The sequence below is a fragment of the Primulina eburnea genome, chromosome 2 (genome assembly GCF_022965805.1).
Source record: "Primulina eburnea isolate SZY01 chromosome 2, ASM2296580v1, whole genome shotgun sequence".
In the NCBI taxonomy this organism is placed as follows: domain Eukaryota; kingdom Viridiplantae; phylum Streptophyta; class Magnoliopsida; order Lamiales; family Gesneriaceae; genus Primulina; species Primulina eburnea.
The window spans coordinates 2,957,691-2,979,997 of record NC_133102.1 but is presented as its reverse complement, the minus strand read 5'-3'; the positions used below and the strand labels follow the sequence as shown (position 1 = coordinate 2,979,997).

Sequence of the window (22,307 nt, the reverse complement as noted above, 5' to 3'; positions counted from 1 at the left end):
CTTCTATGAAATCTCGTTCTATTTCCTTGTATAAATAAAATAAGTTTGAGCCTTTTTCTTTTGATTTGTCTTGCACACAATCCTTGTTTCTCGTTCATTGTCCTCACCACCCGGGAAATATCTGAATCCTTGTTTATTCGCGGTTTTGTTTCAAGATTCCGGTTCTTGTCTGACCTGATTTCTACGTCGAATCCCCTTTCTTTTTTCACTCGAGAATCATTATTCAAGAAATTCTTTGAGTGCGTGTATCTGCGTGTTTGATTACTTTCATATTATACCCAATCGCCGTCTTTACTGAATATGGCGGCGGCAAATGGGATTCAACCCAGAGGAAACATGGCTAATTCCTCTTTTCTTCAAGCAAAAAAATCGAATCAGATCTACTCTTCGAACCCATGTTTGTCCACCTTTAATCAGACCAAGAAAACTGCGAAAAAAACTTTATCTGTATCATTCGATTTATCAAGTAATTCCGCCGTTGTGTCTTCGCCCACGGATGATTTCTTAAAGGCCGCTGATGATTCACAGAATAAAGATTCAGTCTCTTCAGAGAAGATCGAGTCTTGGATCCAAGAATCGGTAGCAGACATTGTAAAGAACTTGAAGAAAGCTCCTTTGTTAGTCCAAATACATGCAGAAAATGATGGATTCGGTGAGAAGAGAAAATTGAAATTTAATATAGAAAAGGCCATTTTCGAGAACTGGGATTTCTTGAAAAGTGAATGGGAAAATGAGGGATCAAAAATCCCTGATGCTGTTATGTTTGTTGAAGAATTGGAGCATGATCAAGAAAATTCGAGCCAAGAATTGGGAGAGAGCGGCGTGAATAGGGTGTGGGGCATGGTTGTACAGGGGAAAGGGGTGGATTGTGTGCCTAGATGTTATTTGTTGAAGACTAACAGGATATGTGGCGGGCTGGGGCTGGGATTTTGCACTCATTTTTGCCTGACGAGGGTGATGGATTTTAGGGAAAGTGCTCAGGGACAATTCAAAAATTGTTGGTTGCTACGGTGAAGTCATTTGGGCTGATTCATTTTAATGCACCTAGATGATTTGTATAAGATATTTGCGAGAATATCTCAAATGGGAAAAAAAAAAATATGAACGATGATTTGGAAATCGGGGATTGGCTTCTTCATACCCCACTTGATAATTGATGATGATTGGTTTCGAGATATAATCCATTTTATGCGCAGTGGAATCTCCAGCTGCCTCGATGATTTGAGGGCCGGCCATGGGTTCATTCACAAAATTCCTGACATGTAACTTCGAATTCCCCGTATATGTCCGTCGTGATGAAATAATACTCGAGATACATAATTTGTAACTTATTCAATATTTTTTTTATTCAACTAGTTCATCGTATCAGTTAAAAAGTATGATAATTTTTTATGATAAAAAAGAAATATTTTGTGTTTGAATTATGTATGAACAAGGGGAAAAGATTTCAGATTACGTTTTAAGCATTGTGTTGTCGGCTACCACCTAACTCCTAACAGTATGTTTGACAACCAAGATTTGAGAAGATTTCATGGGATTTGGATTTCTATGGGGAGGCTTTTGCTTGCTTTACGGTCCTTGCTTTGTTGTTATATCGAAGGATCTGAGAAAACAGCTGACATTTATACCAACAAATCCACTCCAAACGTATTAAAAAATTTGAAGGCAAAAATTTGTGTGAGACGGTCTCACGGGTCGTAGTTGTGAGACGGATCTCTTATTTGAGTCACCCATGAAAAAGTACTACTTTTTATGCTAAGAGTATTACTTTTTATTGTGAATATGGGTAGAGTTGATCTGTCTCACAGATTATGACCCGTGAGACGGTCTCACATGAGACTAACTCAGAATTATAATTTTCCCAAGTTTGTTAATATTTGGTGCTGTATAACATAATTAATTTTGACCATATCCACCGAAGCTATTCACAACAGATTATCCACTACGTTTGTGATTGCTTTACTTTGTCTCTTTTACTCGCTACGTCTTATGTCTTAGCTCAAGTACGCCATGCCTTTTAAAATCCTGTAGTGGGAGAGACCACAGTTCACAGTTGCCTGGCTTTGGGGTTCTCCGCGAACGATGCCACCTTAAATAACTTTTTTTTAATCTTATCCAATTTGAAATAACATAGATTCTTTAAGTTGTTTTTGGATTGATGAATTCAAATGTATTTTTGTAGTTTAAAAAAAGACCATAAAATTTAATTCGCATCTTCCAAGTTTATATAATGTTTTATGTTTCAAGTTCACTCAATAAATGGATTTATTTAAAATTTATTATACTTTGTGTTACAATTGTGTAAATATTTAATGTACAGTTTTACGATTTCATCAATTATTTTCATTGTTAACAATGAAAATATGATCGAAATCCATATATTTTGAATTCATCAATCCAAATACAATTTTAAATTATTTCCACCTAATGTTGTCGATCTCATTACTGCTTTATTCGACTCTACCCAAAATTTTGCTTAATCCATTCGGTAAATTTCTACTTAATAATCCAAAGTTTTTGTTTCAAGGATTGATTTTCTTTAGAAAGTGCATTTTTGTCATCACTTTAATCGCTCTAGTATTTGCTCTTGCTTGATTTCTGTGACCGTAAATTTATTTTTGTCTTAGTAATTTGGTATTTTAATATATGCAGAACGAATTTGAGACTAGATATGGGGATGACTCGGTGTCCGGAAACTCGGTTTTTCAAGCCTATGTTTGGCGAGGGCTACTCGGAATTTTTGGTAATATAAATTAATTTTATTGTTTTGAATGTTTCAATTTTATTTTTTATTTTGGGATAAATTCAATGTTTCAATCGTGTGAGTTCTTATTTATTTTATTTATATTTCAGAAAATATATAAATCAAATTATTATTATTATTTTAGATTTCCTTCTGAAAAACATTGTAGTTCCCCATGCAAATTATTGATTTGAACTTGTTGCATGTAACTGTATTACATAGTACTTGCCTGATCAAGAAACTCAACTTCAAGATTCGACTGGGAAAACATGGCCTAGTGCCATATCTTACGTCTATGGTCTCCTAACATTCCACAAGTGATGGGATGAATTTTTCTTGCAACACCATTTCTCGATAGGACAAATACTCGGATTTGAGCACCCAAGGCATACTTCCAGCTTCCTTTTCTTGGTTGGGTTTTTCAATGTCGGGTTATTTAGAACAAAATCAAATCAATCCGAATTCCAGAGCATACTATCATATCCAGGTTGAAATTTGAGCTTGATTTCTATTCAGAATATCCCAACTCGAGTTTGGTTCCGTATGTTCGAGCTTAAGCAAGCTAAAACTATTATTAGTTTTGATCTAGTGTTCTTGTCGATCATGGCAAATAAAATTTTACCGACCAAGCTACTGATGTTCGCAACTCCCTTTATTTATCCGAACACAGTCAGGTAAACTAGAGCGAAGTCACCGTAAATAGACTTCGCCTTAAATGAGTACCTGATACCCATAACCCAAGGTTCAAGACTAGAACATATGTAGTTTACTATATCAGAATGATTTCTACAATTTACAGCTCCTTTGTCAATATCAAAATTACTGCAGATATCTATCATAAGTTCGAATCCAGTATGTACATTGTGATGTAAATGTTTTTTTATGGCCTCGACTCTACAGCCAGTTGGGCATAGTCTTGCCATGCAATGGATTCTCAGCAACTTTGGCAAGCGAGCGATACTGCAATTTCACACTTTCTGCATTGTCCAACGTCTTTACTACATACCTGTCGGTTTCAAAATAGGTGAAGCTGACAGTGTGTAAAATGAGCTTTAAACTCATATGAGGTAAATGGGATAGACAGAGACAGAGAGTAAAATGAGTTTTCCAAATCAAATGATGTAAAACAATTGACTCTGACTGACGCTGGAGATAATTCTTCAACCGAAACAAAAAAAATTTAAAAAAAAAACCATTTTCTTTATACACGACCCAACTGAAAAAACAGGCATACCACGTAAATGCACCTCAAGTCCACAACTGTGCTCCTACTTATTTAACCTAGTAGACACTCTTCTGCCATATCCCAGTTTCAAAATCAAGTTTCCGTCTCAAATTAGGTTGCTTACACACACATGTATCTACCATAATCACTACTACAAACCAGGTTAGCAACGTACAATGGTGATTGGCTTGCAGTTACTGAAGATAGTTTCAGGAGCACCAAATCGTCAAAACAAAATCTGATGCTTCTATCTGAAGATCGCGTGTCCAATCATTAACATTTATGTTAAACTTCGTCACAAAAAAATTGGTTATATACCAAATTTCCCCAACTTTTGAAGGGGAAAACCGCCAACACACCCACCAACACAATTTGAAGACTACATAACAATAAATTCTTAGAAGTCGAGAATGCAGCATATATATATATATATATATATATATATATATATATATATATATATATATATGCTGAATTCTAAAATTGTGTGTGTGTGTATATATATATATTGAAATTTAGATTGAACATTGTTCTCATTATTTCAGTCAGAGGACTTGTTAGTCAGGTATTTTCTACCCTTCCTAATCTCTCTTGCTCCCCTTTCTCACCCTCTCTTTAAGAAACAAAATTAGGATTGGCATTGAGAATGAATTGGATTGTTTACTTCTTAGGAATCAGATTAAACGCATTCAAAAAGAACATGCAATTATCCATACAACTCATAACAAGAAAGGCACATACTGAATTAAACTTTCGAGTAAGCGAGAGGTCACATTATTAAAAAAGATACTTACCAGCCATTCAAGCATTGTGCAGTAACAATTGCCACACGTCCCACAAAACGTGGAGGTGTTCTCTTGTTACCCTGATTCAATTTTCCTCGGTTAGTAGTTAGAATAGCTATCAAGAGATTTGTATGAAGCTTTAACTATTTTTTTTTAAAAAAAAGAGTAGATGAGCATTTTCCCAAGACCTTTATAATAACCCTGTCCGTCACTGAGAAAGGAAACTGAACACCTCTTCCTCTTAAGTTATCTGCAAGCACAGAATCTCCATAGGTTCCCTTGTCCTACAAAAGCAATGAAATAAACATCAGTTAGAAACAACAGCATTACTAGGAAAACACAGGCATAATCACGGTAAAATATGCTGTATAATCAGCTAGGCCCCTTATTTTCCATAATCCAAAAAAATGATTGGTTTCACAACATCCAGAATCAAATTTAAGGACCTTTTCTTTTTCAAAAAACAACGAAAGAAAAAGAATGCAGAGTCAGGACGGACAATTTGACAAACCATGTCATGTCGTTCCTTTCTTCGTTTTGATGGATGGATAACTTGCAACTCTTCTTCCCGTTGGAATGCCTGGACAGCTAAGCGTAGAGCTACACAAAACAAAAACAAAAATCGCAACAGAATTATCGCTTCACTGTAGCTTATTGATACAATTAGATGAGCACTGAAACTTCAGCTTTCCCGGACTTCTGAGAAGAGAATTAAAAGAATACATTATTAAATTAATCTTGTAAAATGGATGAATATTTTGAATCTAAGTAGAATAACTAAAATTTAAAAAAAATTGAGAGATGTGTACCCAGTTCGTGAGTCGAAACTCGAAACTTACTAAGTGTGGTAGGTAATTAAGACTACTATAAAAAAATAACATCTCTGATCCCTATGTACGGATCTACAACACAAGCTATAAGAAGAGAAAGCAGAATTGCACTTCTCATCAAATTAGGTTGAGCTTTTTTAAAATAAACAAAGAATAGTTCAGCTTACACAGATTTGGAGCAATTGAGTTCTCTGATACTGGTTGTGAACATGTGCAACAAGCTTTCTGAAAATACATTGGAAATATAATTGAAAGTCATTTATTTATTTACTAGAGAAATACAAATACCCACAAAGAATGCCATATAACTACACAGACCAATCTTGAAAAAATAATTTTAAAAAATTATTGGATTCCTTTTTAATAAACAAAATAAATAGAAAACTTAATGGAATCTCAGAAAATAAGAAATAGTGACCTTTGGCACGCAAAAGTCTTTTTTATAATTAATTTGATTTATATTTAAATAAGGGTCATACCATGATTATAAAAGTTAGCGAATAACGAAACTGCAATTTTGAAATTTTGAATGAGGGTGATACTATAATCGTGAAAATAATGAAGAACTAAACTACAATTTTGAAATAATGAATTAAAAAAAGAAAAAAATAAAAACAGACCATCATCCCAAGTTTCTCGTCTCTGTTATGAGGAAACTTGATAATATAGTAAAGAGAAAATATGATCAACATAAATAAGTGTTGCGAGCATAGCCACTATTACTTGATCCCACATTTGAGCAGATAAGATGATAGATTCTATGAGATATTCAAAATATCAATCAGACATCATGCAACAAAAGTGATTTCAAGCAGTTAGCATCGGTAGCAAAAATGGAGCCTTGCAAGACCACTAGAACGGTACGATCAGAAATTAGGATCCTAGTGCCATAGTCAGAGTGATCCCTGATGGCCATCACACTCCGTTCCATCACCAAACACAAGAAAAGGCGTGCATCTGAAAGTCGTCCATTGAATTCATGTCACAGGTTTTATCCAAACAAATGATTGAAATAAATGTCAATGCAGAAAATTACTATAAAATATATCTGAATTGAGCTAATGAGAATAGCCAATCCACGAACGTAAGTGTATCTAGTAGGAGTGAGTCTCTGGACTAGCCATAACAAGCGACTTCAAGGGTCTTATTTTCTAATTGCCAATAAAATAGTTAGAAACATGGCTATCGCTATTTTGCAATAGTTGAAGTTAGATGAAGTAGCATGAAAACCATTCTTTTACACAAGAGAACCGAATAAAGTAATTTGTTACTCACCGTTCTAATTATTTGTTCAATACCACCACTACCAAAGGAATGTCCACAAGGTAATATCATTGCATCATCCATAAGTTTTCCACTGTGAAGAGATGATTTAACATTAAATACATATAGTAAATCGAAATCAGATACAAAGTTTTTTGAGAATATCACACGGCGAATTTCCTTAATGAAAGAGATCATAAGAACATTAACTACGGAAAACTTGAAATTTCGTTTTCTCATAAATAGTTTGTGATATTAAGCATTACCCAGCCAAGCTAATAGCTCCAAAGACAAGAACAAACATAATAGCAATGAGATCATTCAGGAAAGATAAAATTCAGAGAACATGGCTAAAAGAAAACAAATAATGTAACTTTCACCAAGTCCAGTCTCACATTACTTATAATATCAATATCAGAGCATAAATGTCGAAGGCTCCTGCTTTTTACAGTCAAACTGATACGAGTTCAGTTTTAGTAGCAAGAAGAGTGTGTGCTAGTTTTTACTAGGGCAAGAAGGAGGTAGATAGCGGTTATTAAAAAAAATTTATTATGTGCGCGCTAGTTTTTACTAGTGCGAGAAAAATGTAATCTTGATTAGGAGTGTCCATATATTTTCTGTTGTAAATCATCCTCATTGGCTGTAGCTGCGTTTACTTGAGGCAATTAAGATGGGATACGGCTCTTAATCCCAACTCATCCCGTGTTTACTAACAAAAATGATTGTTTTTTACAACCAAAGACTCGTTAATAATTGGATTTGGGCATATTTTTAGCACTTAATTTGATTTGAGCATGGATAAAAAATCCTTGGTCAGTATAAATGGAAAGAAAATGGGAAAAGTCCTAATATACCCTTCCTTCACAATCTTTGGTATTTAAAAATGAAAAGAAAAAAGGCAAAATTTGTGATTTTTTGTTTAATCACAAATCTAATCACGATTTTAATAAATCAAACTAAGAATATTATTATTTATCAATAACCACTACATAGCCTATCAAATTATTTTAATAATCACATTATAAGTTATCCCTACAAAGTTATATCCCCAAAATTACACACAACCTTCGTAAACATCAATACTACCTTGTGTTGTGTATTGTTTCATCGATCTGTTTCATTACTTGCTTCTGGAAATTCTGCTTATAACTAACTAGAGACATCACAAACACATAGTTTGACTAACATGCACCCCAAAAATTACAATTTCAATCAAATACGTGACTTGAAACAATTAGTAATTGTAACTATTATTAAAAAATTTATTACACTTTTAATGGATGAAAGCCCATGTTTTTTTATCCATTACAAATTCTCAACCCCCAGCCCATTTAGCCAACAATTTAAATCTAAATTTAAATGTCCTAAAAGGCTAAAACCCTATTCTTCTACCACTCCACTCTATCATTTGTGCCACCATCTTCTTCCGCCACTTACCTTTCATTTCATTTAAATCCGAAACTATCATTTCCCTTTATCGTCAGTGCACTTCGCTTCCGATGGAGAAAAAGACACTCGTGGAATGATGTGAATAGTTAGATGTCGTTGCTTGAACTCTTAAAGATCGAACACAAAATAAAAGAGGAAAGTATAGAATCTGAATCTGACATTATTATTTCATGTCATTGAATTTCATGTTGAATACTGCTAATTTTCATTAATTTATAAAATTATATGAATATGTTTAACCGTCTCCGACACATTTTCAGAATTTGATTTCTTTTTCTTTTGGACACATCTGAATACATATCAGACGTGTGTCGGTGTTGGGCCAGACAAGCCTGCATTCATTATTCTCAATGAAAAATCTACCGAATATGCATTCTTGAGGTGTAAGAATTATCGTATATATGCTAACAGGAGAGGTGCACATTATTCACAGATGTTCCTATATCGACTTGGTCTAAAAATGTTCTCATCTTTTTTTGGATAATTTGGACATTACTCATATTGGCTCCACAAACAATTATGGAATGACTAATAAGTTTAAGGTGTCCTCCCACCTTATAAACTAGTTTTTATGGTTTGAACTTTCCTTTTGATCTTATGCTCGAAGGTCATCGTTTTGGTTGACCCCGATTGCTCTTGTTGAGCGGACGCGACAGAAGGGACAATCAAGGTAAAAACTACCGTCAAATTAACCTCCATAGCGTGACCGCATTATAACGTGTATTAAAGTGCTTTCACCACACGTTAATAGGTGAGTGAAATTTCTCAAATAATTGTCCTCGGTGTGGGCTTTCAAGAAGTGGGAACTTTTACACATCCCACATCATTTTTATAGATAATTGTGGAGCAATTAATAAGCTTGAGTGACTCGACCATGTAACGAGCTAGTCTATTAGCTTTGGCCTTATGTTTAAAACAATCAACAAACATATTCCCTGTCCATTTCACTCAACCAAATCTATAAAGAGCCAAATATAACAGGATAAACTGAGGTATCAATCATCATATCTAATTTACCCTATAATCAGAGTAAGACCATACTCGCTTGCAAAAAATTGAAATCTCGTCTAATCTAACGTTTTAAAGGCCTATACTTTTGTTACATACTCCTACTTTCCAATATAATTAACCTCCCAATACATAAATAAATACCATCAAGAAAACAGATGCAATATGGTTTCCACCTCATACTCCAAAACACGCAAGTAATACAATAAGCAATCATTATCATAAAATCAAAAAAAAAAAAATAGGAAACATAGAAATCAAAAACAAAGTTTATATAAACCCTTCGATCACTCACATACACTAAGAAACTCCATACCAAACCAAAGTACCAATTTTGAACATGTAAGAATAATAATCTTACGTTAGAGGATCAGATAGAATTCCCCTCAAGGACTCCCCAGATTCAGTTAAACCCAAGTTATCCTTTCTCCCGCTAAATGTACATCCATTCTCCATTCCCACAGTATCTTTGTGTCCTGACGAAGAACTTGGACCATCTGCCTGGTTCAAGTATGTTTGGTAGTACATTCCCCCTCCGGCATTTCTCATTCCACTCTCGTTATTGTTTTCCTTTCCACTCTGCCCGACATTCCCCTTTTTGATTTCTACTATAAACAGTATTTTAAAAATCAGAAATAAATCGGATAAGTTCTAAGAATGGGAAAAAGGTTTCATTTTTATAAAGTTACTCATAGCTCACCGGCGGCAGAAATGTCTTTGTTTTTCTGACTGCTAAAGTTAGCACTAAACCTTTCTTCTTGGTTTCCGTCACTGATTTTGGCCACGGTGACGATATTCTCCACGTTATTTTCTTCCGCTTCTTCATCACCGTCGTAGTCATCGTCCACCGAAGCGTTTCCACCTGAGTCCCGGCAGTTAGCATTCCATTGGTGGCGGAACCCGGCGGCTTGAAGTGAGGGGGTATGAAAGTAGTGGGGCTGGTGGTGATCAACGAAGTTGGAAGTAAGCTCACGGGTGGAGGTCTTAGGGACACCAACGGTGGAGGCACGGAGGTACGGAGGCTGCGAGGCACACGCGAAAGCTTCCGGGAACACAAGCTGCGGTGGAGGGAGTGAGCCTAGTGCGTTGCGAACTTGCTGAGGTGGGACCGTGCTGATTTTTTCAGAAGCCATTTCCAGAATTCAGAAGAACAATGGTAGAGAGAGGAACCCTGAAGTGGTGGAAATGGAATTAGGGTTAGGGTGTGTGAGAAGGAACCGACGACGTTTGAAGTTTCAGGTGATGTTCTTCCAGGTCAATGTGTGATGACATGACCGTATGCTAGGTCAAAATCAACCCATGTAGACCTTTTGACCTATATAAATTTTAAATTAAATTTTATATTTCGAAAATATTTCTTACCAACACCATCGTAAAAAATTGGGAAAAATACAGTTTTTAAAAATAAGTTTTCAAGAACTATCAATGCCTATATATATAAAGATGGGAAAGTTTTCTTTAACTCGTAACTACTGGTTTTGTTATACTGGTATATTGATGCGCTTGATTTAAAATTAAGATTTATATGCTCGTTATACTCATCATAAAGATCAAAGTCAATTATGTATTAGTTGAACTAAGTGAGAGTCAATCGTTTGTTATGTAGGCTCTTATAGATGAAAATATCACCATAAATAATAGTCCTTATTCGATTCTTTCTATCAACATATTTTTGAAATAGTTTTTTGCACGTGACTTTTTCAATGTCATTTATGTGACTAACATGATATGCAGGCGACTAAGTTAGCGCGGTGCCTTACCCAATGCCTATCAAATATAACAACTATCGGTTCTCACGTTCTGAAGCAATGAAGCATGGGTTTGAGTACATGAGTCGATCAATACCATATTAAATAACATATTTTGAAAACCTAACATCGCTATTTTTCGGTGCGTACTTAGTGATTAGTGAACCATCGAGCTACGCAATAGTTGGCAAATCATGATAGCTAAGTAAAACGCATTTACAAGCTATGTGTGAGAGAAACATATTCCTGTGAAAAAATGTTAATAAAAAGAATCGAACTTTTGAATATTGATCATAAAAAATTGTAAACTTCTATGATCGTGCTAGTTGGTTATAAGAAGTCGTAAGCTCGGTCTTTTTTTTATTTTTGGTACGGAAAATAGAACGTATAGTTCATTTTCAAAAAGTAATAAACTTGTATAACTAAGTTACTATCAATGCCAAATTAACCGAGGAGGCCCAATCAGTTTTTAACTAAATTCACTAGACATTTTTCTCTTTTAATTTAATAGACCGATTACTACAACAATTACTATATTTAAAATCCTTAAAATTTCACATTGTCGTATAAAATTTGTCCAGTAAAATCTATCTGATCAACATAATTTATAGATTATTATATTAACTTAAAGATTTATATAATATACATCTACGAGTCTGCGAGTTACACCGTCATTAAAAAAAACTTTAAATTTTCAAAAAAAAATCACCGAAATTAATATATAATATAACATTTATATCTCTTCTCGAACCAAATACTTGATTTGCACCGACACTCGCCCAATTTGTCGTGTGGACATACTTCTATTTTTTTGAAAAAATCAAATTTACCTTTTCATCAAATATTATAATATCAAATAAAAAGTAATAAAATATTATTGCAAACCATTTATATTATATCTTCTTCTACTAGGAAATGTATAGAACTAATTTGTCAGGGAAAAAAATATCTAACAATGCACATACACCTGATCAGTACACAATATTTAGGTACCTACAACTTAATAATTTATGTTATTTTTTCAAAATTAACATTAAACATTTAGCTTAATTATTTTATTACTAAATGTATACATATTCAATAATATTTTATTAAACAAAACAATTACAACCTATGAAAACACTTAAATTTTGAATAAACATTGACTTGTGACCTGGAAAAAATAAAACCAAAAAACAGATGGATGTTATTTTCTAAAAAATTCCATGAGGGTTATTATAAATGTCAAAATGTAATAAATTTATGGTATTAATCTCTATTCTATATCAAGGTTGAGGGTGAAAAGCCGTCTTTTTCGGTAAAAAAAAAGAATTGTACAAACATACAACTATATATTACGTCGAATAATAGTATAAATTAAAGGATCGTGATTTCATATCTCAAGAGAACACATCTATATGATCACTATGAGGTTTATTATAATTTTTTTTTGACAATTTTAAGTATATTTTGGAAGTGGTGTTCTTCAATTACAACATCATGAGCTTTCATTGTGTTGCATGAATATTGTCGCATCTCTCAATTTCTTATAATAAAAAATTAATAAAATGTGATATTTCAAGGTGAAGTTAGTGAAAAATCTCCAATCAAAATATTTTTTTGATTGGGTTCACTTACTACCCACAAAATTGTGGTACTATGTCATACAAAAGTTGGTACATTTCATGTGGAAATATGGTACTAAAAAAGTACGTAGGGACTGAAGACAAAAAAAAACGACGACCAAAGAACGAAGGCCAATTTCTCGACATTTCAAATCACCTTTTGATTATCCTTGGACCAACTTTCTCTTCCTTTAAAGTATGAATATTATTATTCTTCATGTCACCCTTTATTTTTCCAAAAAATTCACAATGCAGGCTTTTATCAACTTTCTTGTCCCCCCTTGCGCACTATTTCTTCCATGTTAATTTCAAATCTTAGAGTTAAATATAATATATTATAAATTGCTATTATTATATGCGGGCATGCCAATTTTTCATGGCTCGACAGATATACCATCATTATGTTGCACAAGTGCTAGAGCTCGTGCCATATTTTAGGTTTGCCCAGCCAAATTTCACTCATTCAGTTCAACTATCTCGGATAGATTGAATTTAAAAATATCGGTTTGTCGGGTTACTTTCGATTATTCTTACAAAAATGTAGGTTAAAATCGAGTTGATTTTTTCATAAAATATGTCGGTCGAATAGAGATCGAACGTTCGTTAATAATAGAAGACAACGGTAAAAATAGAGTAACATAGGCGTAAAATAAAGATCTGGACGAGAAATTGAGTGAGAGGTAGGTACTCAAGTGCACTGGATAAATGCTGCGTATGTGAACTTATAGTTGTTCCATGTGTAGGCCAAATCGATTAGGTAAACTTAGGGCACGACACAGTCTTGCCAATAAATTTTCCCAAGATTAGTAGTATCAGGCTAGGGGACAACTCATTTGAGTTACTCCATCCCTTGCCCATGCTACAAACAATTCATTCCAAAAAACATGATCATTAAACACTTTTGCTTTAAATGTCCAGCTGTAGTCTATAAATTAAATATTATATACTCAAAATATTATATATATATTGTTAGGATGCACTAATTATCCTTATTGGATAGAGCAATATAAACGTAATGCATGATTTGTTTTACGCTTTTAAATATTTGAATTACACCATTATCATGGACTATAAATTGGCAAAAACTTTATGAGACAGTCTCACGGATCGTATTTTGTGAGACAGATATCTTATTTGGTTTATTCATTAAAAAATATCACTTTTTATGCTAAGAGTATTATTTTTTATTGCGAATATCGGTAGGATCGACTTGTCTCACAGATAAAGGTTCGTGAGACCATCTCACAAGAAACATACTCCTATAACTTTTGGTAATGCGATAAACGTTCGTTCCTACTATCGATATCTAAGTTACATCAAAACGGTTTGATAGATTTGAGTTTAAGTTACATCGTTATCATAAATTATAATTTATTGTTAACTACAAACGTAACTACCTTATATATATATATTGTGTGTTGGTGCGTATAACAAATATATTTGTATATCGTTAAAAGTTGGTAAAGTACACACAAAAGAGTACATATCTTGAAGAAATGGAAAAGAAAAAGACAAACAGATAGGTTTCAATATGTGATAAATTGACATAAAGAAGAAAGGAGGAAGCACGTGAATTTCGAGGGCATAAAAACCTAACAATGTGTCTTATTCTGTCGAAAATAAATAAAAAATTCAAACTCTCTGAGAAGAAAAGACAGAAAATACATTGAGCTGTACTATTAGCAGGAAGCCATGGATTGAGCGGAAAATGAGAATTTTAAATCTATCAATACTTTCTATAAAATTATAGTTGAAACTAAACTAATTTTTTTGCATGAAATAAAAAACATCACAAAATTTGGGAATATGTTTGACTGAATTATATGTTAAAAGGTTGATGTTAGTTGCGAACATACATTGACAGCACCTTATATTTTATTTCCATTCTTGACCATTTTTTTTCGTTCTGTGTGATGGGTTTTCTCCATTCTCTTTGGTTGTATTGTTTTAATATTCATGACTTAGATTTATTCGTTTGGGGGAGTGGGGAAATCAGAATCTTGATCACCCTGCGGCCAGACTATCAACTTCTGTTTTTGACTTGCCAGACCCATATATAATTTGCATCTGTCACAATTTGTAGATTGATATACACAAGACGCTCGTGTGTGTGTGAATTTATGCTTTTGGATTTGTCAAAAAAGGCCGACATTATCCTCGCTCCACATGAAAAAAAAAAAGCAAACAAAATGGTTTTCACATCATCGAGATTTTTGAAGTGGAAGGATGGCATCAGTAATGACTCAAGATTTAGTAATATTCTAAAGGTCCCGAGTCGGAATCAGCAAAAAGAACTAGTAAAGAAGCTCGAATTTGACATAAAATTATAAAATCCGAGAGGTTTTTTTTTCGTGGGGAAAGGAACATAATGGGATCAAAATAACACCAAGAATTACATCTGATCACTTCTTGAAACATAAACTAACAGGATTCTTGTTTGGGGAAGATCCAGTCTTAGTTAATGCATCTCCTGAAATCCTAGAAGGATTCATCCTGGCTTTCTGAAGGGCATCTAATCAGCTCCAATATGTTAACCACTTCTTCCATGTCGGGCCTGTTCGATGGCACCTGGGACGTGCAGATTAAGCCTAGTTTCATCACTGGAATCGCCTCGTCCATAGGAAATGTCCCCTCCAACCTACTGTCCACACATTCCTCCACTCTGCCTTCTTCTAATGCTCCTCGAACCATATCACATAGCACCACAACATCATCATCCATGTACTCGACAGGGCTCTTGCCGGTCACTATCTCCAAGACCAATACACCGAATCCATAAACATCACATTTTTCGGTTATTTTCACTGTTTTGCAGGCAAACTCCGGTGCCATGTAGCCTAAGGCACTCTGAATCTTGCTGCTCAAAATGTATCGATCCATCATGGGTAATAGTCTTGCTAAGCCATAATCCGCGACCTTAGGTTCACCGGAGCCATCAATTAAGATATTGCTCGACTTTAAATTGTAGTGGATTGTGCTCTTCAGGTGTAAATGAGCTAAGCCTTTCGCTGCACCAAGAATGATATTGAATCTCTCTTTCCATGAGAGGTAATTTCCAGCACATGTTTCATGTAGATGCTTGTGCAAATTTCCACCTGAGACGAATTCATATATAAGAAGCTGTAGTGATGGGGTCCAGTAATAACCGTCGAGTGCCACGAGGTTATCATGACGAATTCTCCCCAACTTCTTGATTTCCCTTTCAAAATCTTCTTGGGATTTGACAAGACCAGAAGCAGTGAGTTTCTTGATGGCGACTGAACGTCCGTCTCCAAGAATAGTTCGATAGACCGTGCCAAATCCCCCATGGCCAAGTTCACAGTCTTTGTTGAGCAGAGCTTGTGTCCCAGTGCTAAAATCGGGGTCTCCTGAAAACATAACAAGTTTTCCAGAAACGCCATCTCCAGTTGGTGAATGGCTAAATTCATTACCACCAGAAAATGTAAGAGCTACAGCAGAACTAGAAGTGGAAGACCGTACACGGAAATTCAGAACAGTTATGGAAACTACACCAATGACTATAGCAGCGGCTGCACTAATGGCAATTAAGGCCGAAATGCTGAGAATTTTCTTCCCATGACGAAAACCTTGGGGGTTGATACCTGGTGCATCATCCGTAGAATTGGGATTGAGTACGAGCGGCTTAGGAAGGATGGTAGGGCAACTTTTATGGATTGCCGCTCCACAAAGAGATGGATTTCCTGATAGTGATGATGGTGGAATGGTGTTGAAGAAACCACCAGCAGGCAGTTCACCCTGTAGTTGGTTCTCTGAAATGTTAAACGACTGCAAGCGAACAAGATTTGCCAGCTGCTTTGGTAGTGTTCCTGTCAGCTTGTCGAAGGAGAAATCTACAAATTGAAGGTAGCTAAGCTTGGCAAGAGAAGCAGGAACTGATCCCATTATTTCGTTATGAGCAAGAGACCTGTCCAAACACAGCAAAATACAAAAGGAACTCCTTTTAGAACGGCAGAGACTGAACAACTTGGCCGTTGAGGGGTTTTGAATCAAGATTCTTCACCAAGAAAATTTCTTAAGAATAGATTATTTCAGGGATGGCATGCTCTAAAGATATCATCTTACAGTAATCGCAAAACTAAATAGCATTCTAAGATTGTACAATGACATATTTAACATCTCGGCAATTCATTTTCAATCATTTAAGTAGGACGAAATCTAACCACAAAAAATGTTCTCCATCACAACTATGAAATAGCTTTAGCTAGTAACAAGATGACTAGAGTAGCTTAAATAAGAGCCATTAACCAAAATACTGAAAAAGAGCCACAATATTAACAAGTTGCACGATAAATAAATTCAAATCGTATAACAGGCATAAAACTTACAAAATCATCAGTGAAGAGCAATTCTCAATAGTCAAAGGAATGTTTCCCCCCAACAAATTCCTCTCCAGTCTCAATTCATTAAGAGAGATGGCTCCTCCAATCTCAGAAGGAATGCTGCCATTTAACTGATTCTCGCTCAAATCAATAACTCTCAAGGCCTTCAACTGTCCAATATCTGCAGGTATGCCGCCCATGAATGAATTCCTTGCCATATTCAAGAACTTTAAGCTGCTAAAATCCCCAACAGAAGATGGAATAACACCAGATAACTTATTCTGGGATACATCCAAAATCAAGAGCTTTTTACGAGAATTTTCTGTTGAAGAATCAATGGCATTGTCAATGCTGCCACTTAATTTGTTATCTGACAAGAGAACTTGCTCCAAACCAAGATTAAATATCCAAGGAGGAAGATTTCCAGTCAAATAATTATGGCTGACATCAAATACCAGAAGGTTTGAAAAAATGCTCATAGATTGGGGCAAATTTCCAGTGAGGGCATTGTTGGATACATTTAGAATCTTCAATGACTGAACCTTCACGATTGAATCGGTAACTTGACCGCTAAACCTATTTGCAGAAAGATCGAGGGTCTCAAGGCTTCTCATTTCTCCAATCCATTTGGGCACCTCTCCCACGAATCCATTTTTGTGTAAAACTAAACTATTGCACAAAGCAAGATTCTGCATTGTGCTTGGAAGCCATCCAGAAAGCAAATTTTCGCTAAAATCAATTAACCTCAGAAGCAAACAATTCCCAATTTCATGAGGGACTTCACCGGTAAACTGATTATTACGCAAGTTTAATACCCTCAAATTGCTCAAACCTCCTATGAGCTTAGGAATTTTACCCTCTAACATATTATCAGACAAATCAAGAGACCTAAGCTCTGGCAATGACCAGAGCCCAGAAGACAGCACCCCGGAAAACTGATTACCCGAAAAGTTGACGGAAGCAAGCATAAAACATGAGCTCAAACTCTCGGGAATAATGCCTGAAAACTTGTTATGAGCCAAGGAAACTGATCGCAATGACCCACATTGGTTAGAGAAATCACTTGGAATCAACCCGGAGAAGCCATTATCACTCAAATCCAAGACCCTGAGATCAGGAAACTGAGCAAGGCTGAGGCTTAACATGCCTGTAAGATTGTTTCTAGCAAGCGAAAGCTTTTGAAGAAACTGCACTCGGAGAAGGCCTCTGCCTAGCTTTCCTGAGAGCCCACAGCCATCAAGAACAAGGTCCGACACTCTATTGGATCTGGGGTTACATTTTACGCCATACCAATTACAAGGGGTATTGTCTTCTTCGTTCCAAGAACTTAGTTTGCCATCAGGATCATTGACATCAGCCTTGAACACAATTAACCCCAGAACATCGTCATTTAAAGAAGGGCTAAAAGATGTCACCAAAAATGGAGATAAATAAATGAGAGAGAAAACAACGAGCAAATTTCTCATTTTCAAGAAACTGCCTCGCTGCTCATAAAAGGTTAAGACATTGTAAAGTCTAATGGAACCCAATGAGGAATAATTCTTGTTTACCGAAAAACGGAGCTCAACGACTCAGGGAGAAACAGTCAGGCGTAAGCGGAGTCTGAAAAGCAGCTGAAACGACTGATAATTCTTAAAATTTGTCTAATTCTTCAACACAAGAACTATAGCTGCCTAAAGTACACAAAAAACATGCAAAATAATCAAAGCACGTACATACAAAGATTACGTTTGCAATGACTTTAACGGCTATAAATCGAGACCTGAGGAAAAACACGAGAAATCCCAGAAAAGAATTTAAAAAATTCAAATGAGCTGGACCAGAAGCCAACGAATAAATGGGAAACGGAGGTTAGACTTCGGAAGACAGAGTGAGAGTGAAGTAGCGGACAGCAAAACAGAAACGGTTTCAGCCCAAGAGAAAAGAAACGAACTCAAGAATGTGGCAAGCATCGCCGGAATATTCTTCATGAAAGGTGAATGGCGTACATAACAGGTAAATCCAGCCTGCGACAGGCGACCTCAGCATTTAAAGCACTCCTCTCCTCTCGGAACCTTTTTTTCCTTCCAAAGATGCCAGACATGGCTGATTTTATTATTAACTTAAATAAACAAATAAATAGAGAGGGAAACCAAAAAATATTATACATCAATTTCGAATTTTTTGTGAAAAATTTATATATTAATTTATATATTCGATAAGAATTGGCTAATATTTTTCATGAGTTGAATTAAATTTAAAATTCATCTCAATAATCAACTCATCAATAATATAATGAAAATAATATTATTAATATAACAAGTAATATTATTCATGAGTTGAATCAGGTTTAAACATTTCAAATGATTTTTTTTGCGATATCTCATATAAATATATTATTTATGTGAATGTACTTTGATATACCTTCAAGTGATCATATAATCTTCGGTTATCCATTTCTTGTAAAGTTCTATAATCGTAAAATGTGTCATTTATTTACATTTTGTACAAGAATTTTAGCATAAATGACAATGATCCCTTGTCCACCAACTTCCATCAATTTGCTCGAATAAGGCATAATATATCATCATACATGACAATTATTATCAACGGAAAATGGGGAACTAATCAATTATTTCACGACCCATAAATTTTCATGACTTGCCTTGTACTCTAACTCAAGCATTTTCAGCATGCCCTTTAATTTATTTTTTTTTTTAAAAAAAAAACACTGTATAATTTTATAGCATGATCTCCAAATTTTATTTTTTTTGTAAAACTTTGTTTATTTATTTAATATAAAATATATAAATTAATTAATAAAATTTAAAAACAGGGAAAAAAGTCGGTGGAGGAATAAATAGAGTGGGTGGTGGCAATAAAGAAGGTGGGAGTGAAGAATAAATGTGAGCCCGGAAGCAGGTGGGTTGGAGAGGGACTCTACCTCTGCCTTTAAACTTTTCTTGCTGCTTTAGATTCAAACCCGAAAAAGAAATTTAATTAATTTTCTGAGTTTTTAAAGTTGGCGTGTGATATGTTGATTTGTATGTTTTTCCTGTGGTTCTCGTTCGTCAATTGTCTAAAGAAGTTGAATTACGCTCCAATGGAAGTGAGTGACAACACAAACAACATTCTAAAGTTTTGTATAAAACTTTAAATTTTAAAACTCTGAAGAAAATCTTTTATGCGTCAATTTTCTGAGATAGATTTGACAAAACTCATGTGAAAATATTATTTTTATATCAAAAACTATTCTTTTTCTCTCCGTATATGGATCTAGTCGACTCAACACATGAGATCTGCTCAATTTCAAAATGCCAATCCTTTTTTTTCTGTGTGATTCTACTTAAAAACCCAATGCATCGTTTATTGTAACTGATTAAACATTAGTTGATTGTATATATTTGTTTGACTCTGGATTCTACAAATGTCAAAATATCATAATCACAAATCATTATGATATTCATGTATATTGATTTATGGTCGATATATCATATATCTTTCATCATCTGATCTCACAGACCAAATGGTTTTGAATCCATATATATTTTTTTATATAAAAAAGCATGTGTATATGTAACAAAAAAGAAAGAAAAGTATATCCCCTAAAACTCTTTTTTTTATATATATAATTTTTCAGTTTTTTGAATCCTTCACAACCATTAGTGATAGGGCCAATATTTTTTTAAAAAGTATACTATATGTGATGGTGCGAGACATGTGGTAATAATTAGTTTTTATAAATTTTTACCCTATACATCATATTAATGACGAGATCAGGATTCTCTACTTTGGTATCTCCACAGTAAAGGATGTTGTGCCACAAATTTTTTTCTTAAAAATCTTTTATATATATATTTTTTCATTTTTTTGAATTTTTTGTTTTAATCTTTCTTTTACTTTCACTCAAAATTTTAATTTTTAAATATATTATTTGCTTTTTAAAAATATATTATAATTCTTTTTTTTTTCTATTTTTGATTTTTCTTTTGACATTTTTTTACCTCGTTTGTTTTGAAAGTAAAATATATTTTATGTTTCAATTTTAGTTCTTTTCGCATGCTTGATTTGTCCATTTTCATCGATGCTCGTACAAGATTAAAAATTTGTGTTTTTTCCCCATCAATCAATTCTATCAAAAAACATCGAATTTTCATTAATGTGGTAAACATTTAGTTCTACAAGTAAGAAAGATCGAAAAAAAATTATAATATATTTTAAAAGGAGCAAAAAATATTTAAAAATAAAAATTTTGAGTGGAGTGAAAAAGGATTAAAACAAAAAAATCAAAAAAATGATTAAAATATATATATAAAAGATTTTTTTAAAAAAAATTGTGGCACAACATCCTTTACTATGGGGATGCCACAATAGAGGATCATGGTCCTCGGTGAAAATAATAAATTAATGGTTTAAATGTTTAATTATAAAAAAGATTTTAATTCCCGGATTATTATATTTTTGACGATGATAAAAATAATATACAAAATGCGTGACAAAAAATGTGCGTACTTTATATTTTTAACATTTTTTTTACTGAATAATTTTTAACAAATTGAGTTTATAAAATTTTTTTAAAGAAAAAGATGGAGTGTATAATGTGTATCCATATATATGTTTTCCATTGTACAAAGCATTAAAGTGGCGAGCAAATGATGAAAAGTGAAAGGATTTCTAGTTCAATTAATTTATATTCGTTCTTTAATTGACAGCCACTGTAAAAAAGAATAAATATTCATGTCGACGTAAAAATATGCAATTATTTATTTATATAGTTTTTGTGATTTTGAATAACTACCTTGGTCACTAACTTCTTGGCAAAAAAAAAATACGAAATGTGATTATGTGTTGTGTTATATAAACTATGATATTTAATATGCACACAATGTACGTATCATGTTGGGTTGTGAAAAAGTTAACAATTTTGATTTTGATGATAACAAAAACTTGTTAATATGTTTTTTTTTTTTTTGAAATCGGCTTGTTAATATGTTGATAACATATTTTATTAAGTGTGTAGTTGTTGGATGTCAATTTAGAAGATTCGAGAAGCTGAAACTCATATGTAGTCAAGTTGAAAATCTAGCGAATTTAAGTATTTCGATGATATCTCATAAATTAATAATCCAAATGAAAATCGGGCAAAACAAATGGAAACCTGACTAAATTATCTAGAAGTTATAATTCAGGGCAATCAGGTTAGTTCAGATGTCATTCATGCTAACCAGACGTCGCAGAGTACAAATGAAAGTCACGTATACGACAAACAGTCAGACTTGACAAGTTCTGGTATTTGTTCATATCTCACAACCCAAATCCAAATGAAAATCAGG

The 22,307-nt window shown here is 34.0% G+C and overlaps 3 protein-coding genes across 6 annotated transcripts; 1 reads left to right on the top strand and 2 right to left on the bottom strand.

Annotated features, from left to right (window-relative positions):
• Positions 1 to 1,458, top strand: LOC140819760 (uncharacterized). The gene has a single exon (XM_073179955.1). It carries the CDS (start codon positions 301 to 303, stop codon positions 1,012 to 1,014), a length of 714 nt encoding a protein of 237 aa, XP_073036056.1. The 5' UTR covers positions 1 to 300; the 3' UTR covers positions 1,015 to 1,458.
• A 2,028-nt stretch (positions 1,459 to 3,486) lies between these two features.
• On the bottom strand, positions 3,487 to 10,562 carry LOC140819730 (U-box domain-containing protein 62-like). 4 transcript variants are annotated; one of them, XM_073179936.1, is made up of 8 exons: positions 10,004 to 10,562; positions 9,665 to 9,908; positions 6,859 to 6,940; positions 5,751 to 5,808; positions 5,265 to 5,353; positions 4,942 to 5,037; positions 4,763 to 4,833; positions 3,487 to 3,749 (listed from the first exon to the last, which is right to left on the bottom strand). In XM_073179936.1, the coding sequence occupies exons 1-8, from the start codon at positions 10,434 to 10,436 to the stop codon at positions 3,638 to 3,640; spliced, it is 1,185 nt and encodes a 394-aa protein (XP_073036037.1). In that variant the 5' UTR covers positions 10,437 to 10,562; the 3' UTR covers positions 3,487 to 3,637. The 4 variants fall into 4 exon arrangements, with proteins under 4 accessions (XP_073036037.1, XP_073036020.1, XP_073036015.1 ...); XM_073179919.1 differs by having other exon boundaries at positions 5,253 to 5,353; positions 10,004 to 10,561; XM_073179914.1 differs by having other exon boundaries at positions 5,253 to 5,353; positions 9,665 to 9,911; positions 10,004 to 10,560.
• A 4,370-nt stretch (positions 10,563 to 14,932) lies between these two features.
• LOC140819695 (probable LRR receptor-like serine/threonine-protein kinase IRK) lies at positions 14,933 to 19,075 on the bottom strand. Its single transcript, XM_073179875.1, has 2 exons — positions 17,002 to 19,075; positions 14,933 to 16,580 (listed from the first exon to the last, which is right to left on the bottom strand). Exons 1-2 carry the CDS (start codon positions 18,459 to 18,461, stop codon positions 15,134 to 15,136), a joined length of 2,907 nt encoding a protein of 968 aa, XP_073035976.1. The 5' UTR covers positions 18,462 to 19,075; the 3' UTR covers positions 14,933 to 15,133.
• Positions 19,076 to 22,307: the final 3,232 nt, after the last annotated feature.

Excerpts from the sequence above, each read along its gene's own strand:
- LOC140819760 (XM_073179955.1), top strand. The coding sequence starts at position 301 with ATGGCGGCGGCAAATGGGATTCAACCCAGAGGAAACATGGCTAATTCC.
- LOC140819730 (XM_073179914.1), bottom strand. The coding sequence starts at position 10,436 with ATGGCTTCTGAAAAAATCAGCACGGTCCCACCTCAGCAAGTTCGCAAC. Across the intron at positions 5,809-6,858 it reads TTGAACAAATAATTAGAACG|AAAGCTTGTTGCACATGTTC; the intron begins GTGAGTAACAAA and ends ATGTATTTTCAG. Across the intron at positions 5,038-5,252 it reads ATGACATGGTTTGTCAAATT|GACAAGGGAACCTATGGAGA; the intron begins GTCCGTCCTGAC and ends TTGCTTTTGTAG.
- LOC140819695 (XM_073179875.1), bottom strand. The coding sequence starts at position 18,461 with ATGAGAAATTTGCTCGTTGTTTTCTCTCTCATTTATTTATCTCCATTT. Across the intron at positions 16,581-17,001 it reads TGCTCTTCACTGATGATTTT|GTCTCTTGCTCATAACGAAA; the intron begins GTAAGTTTTATG and ends GTGTTTGGACAG.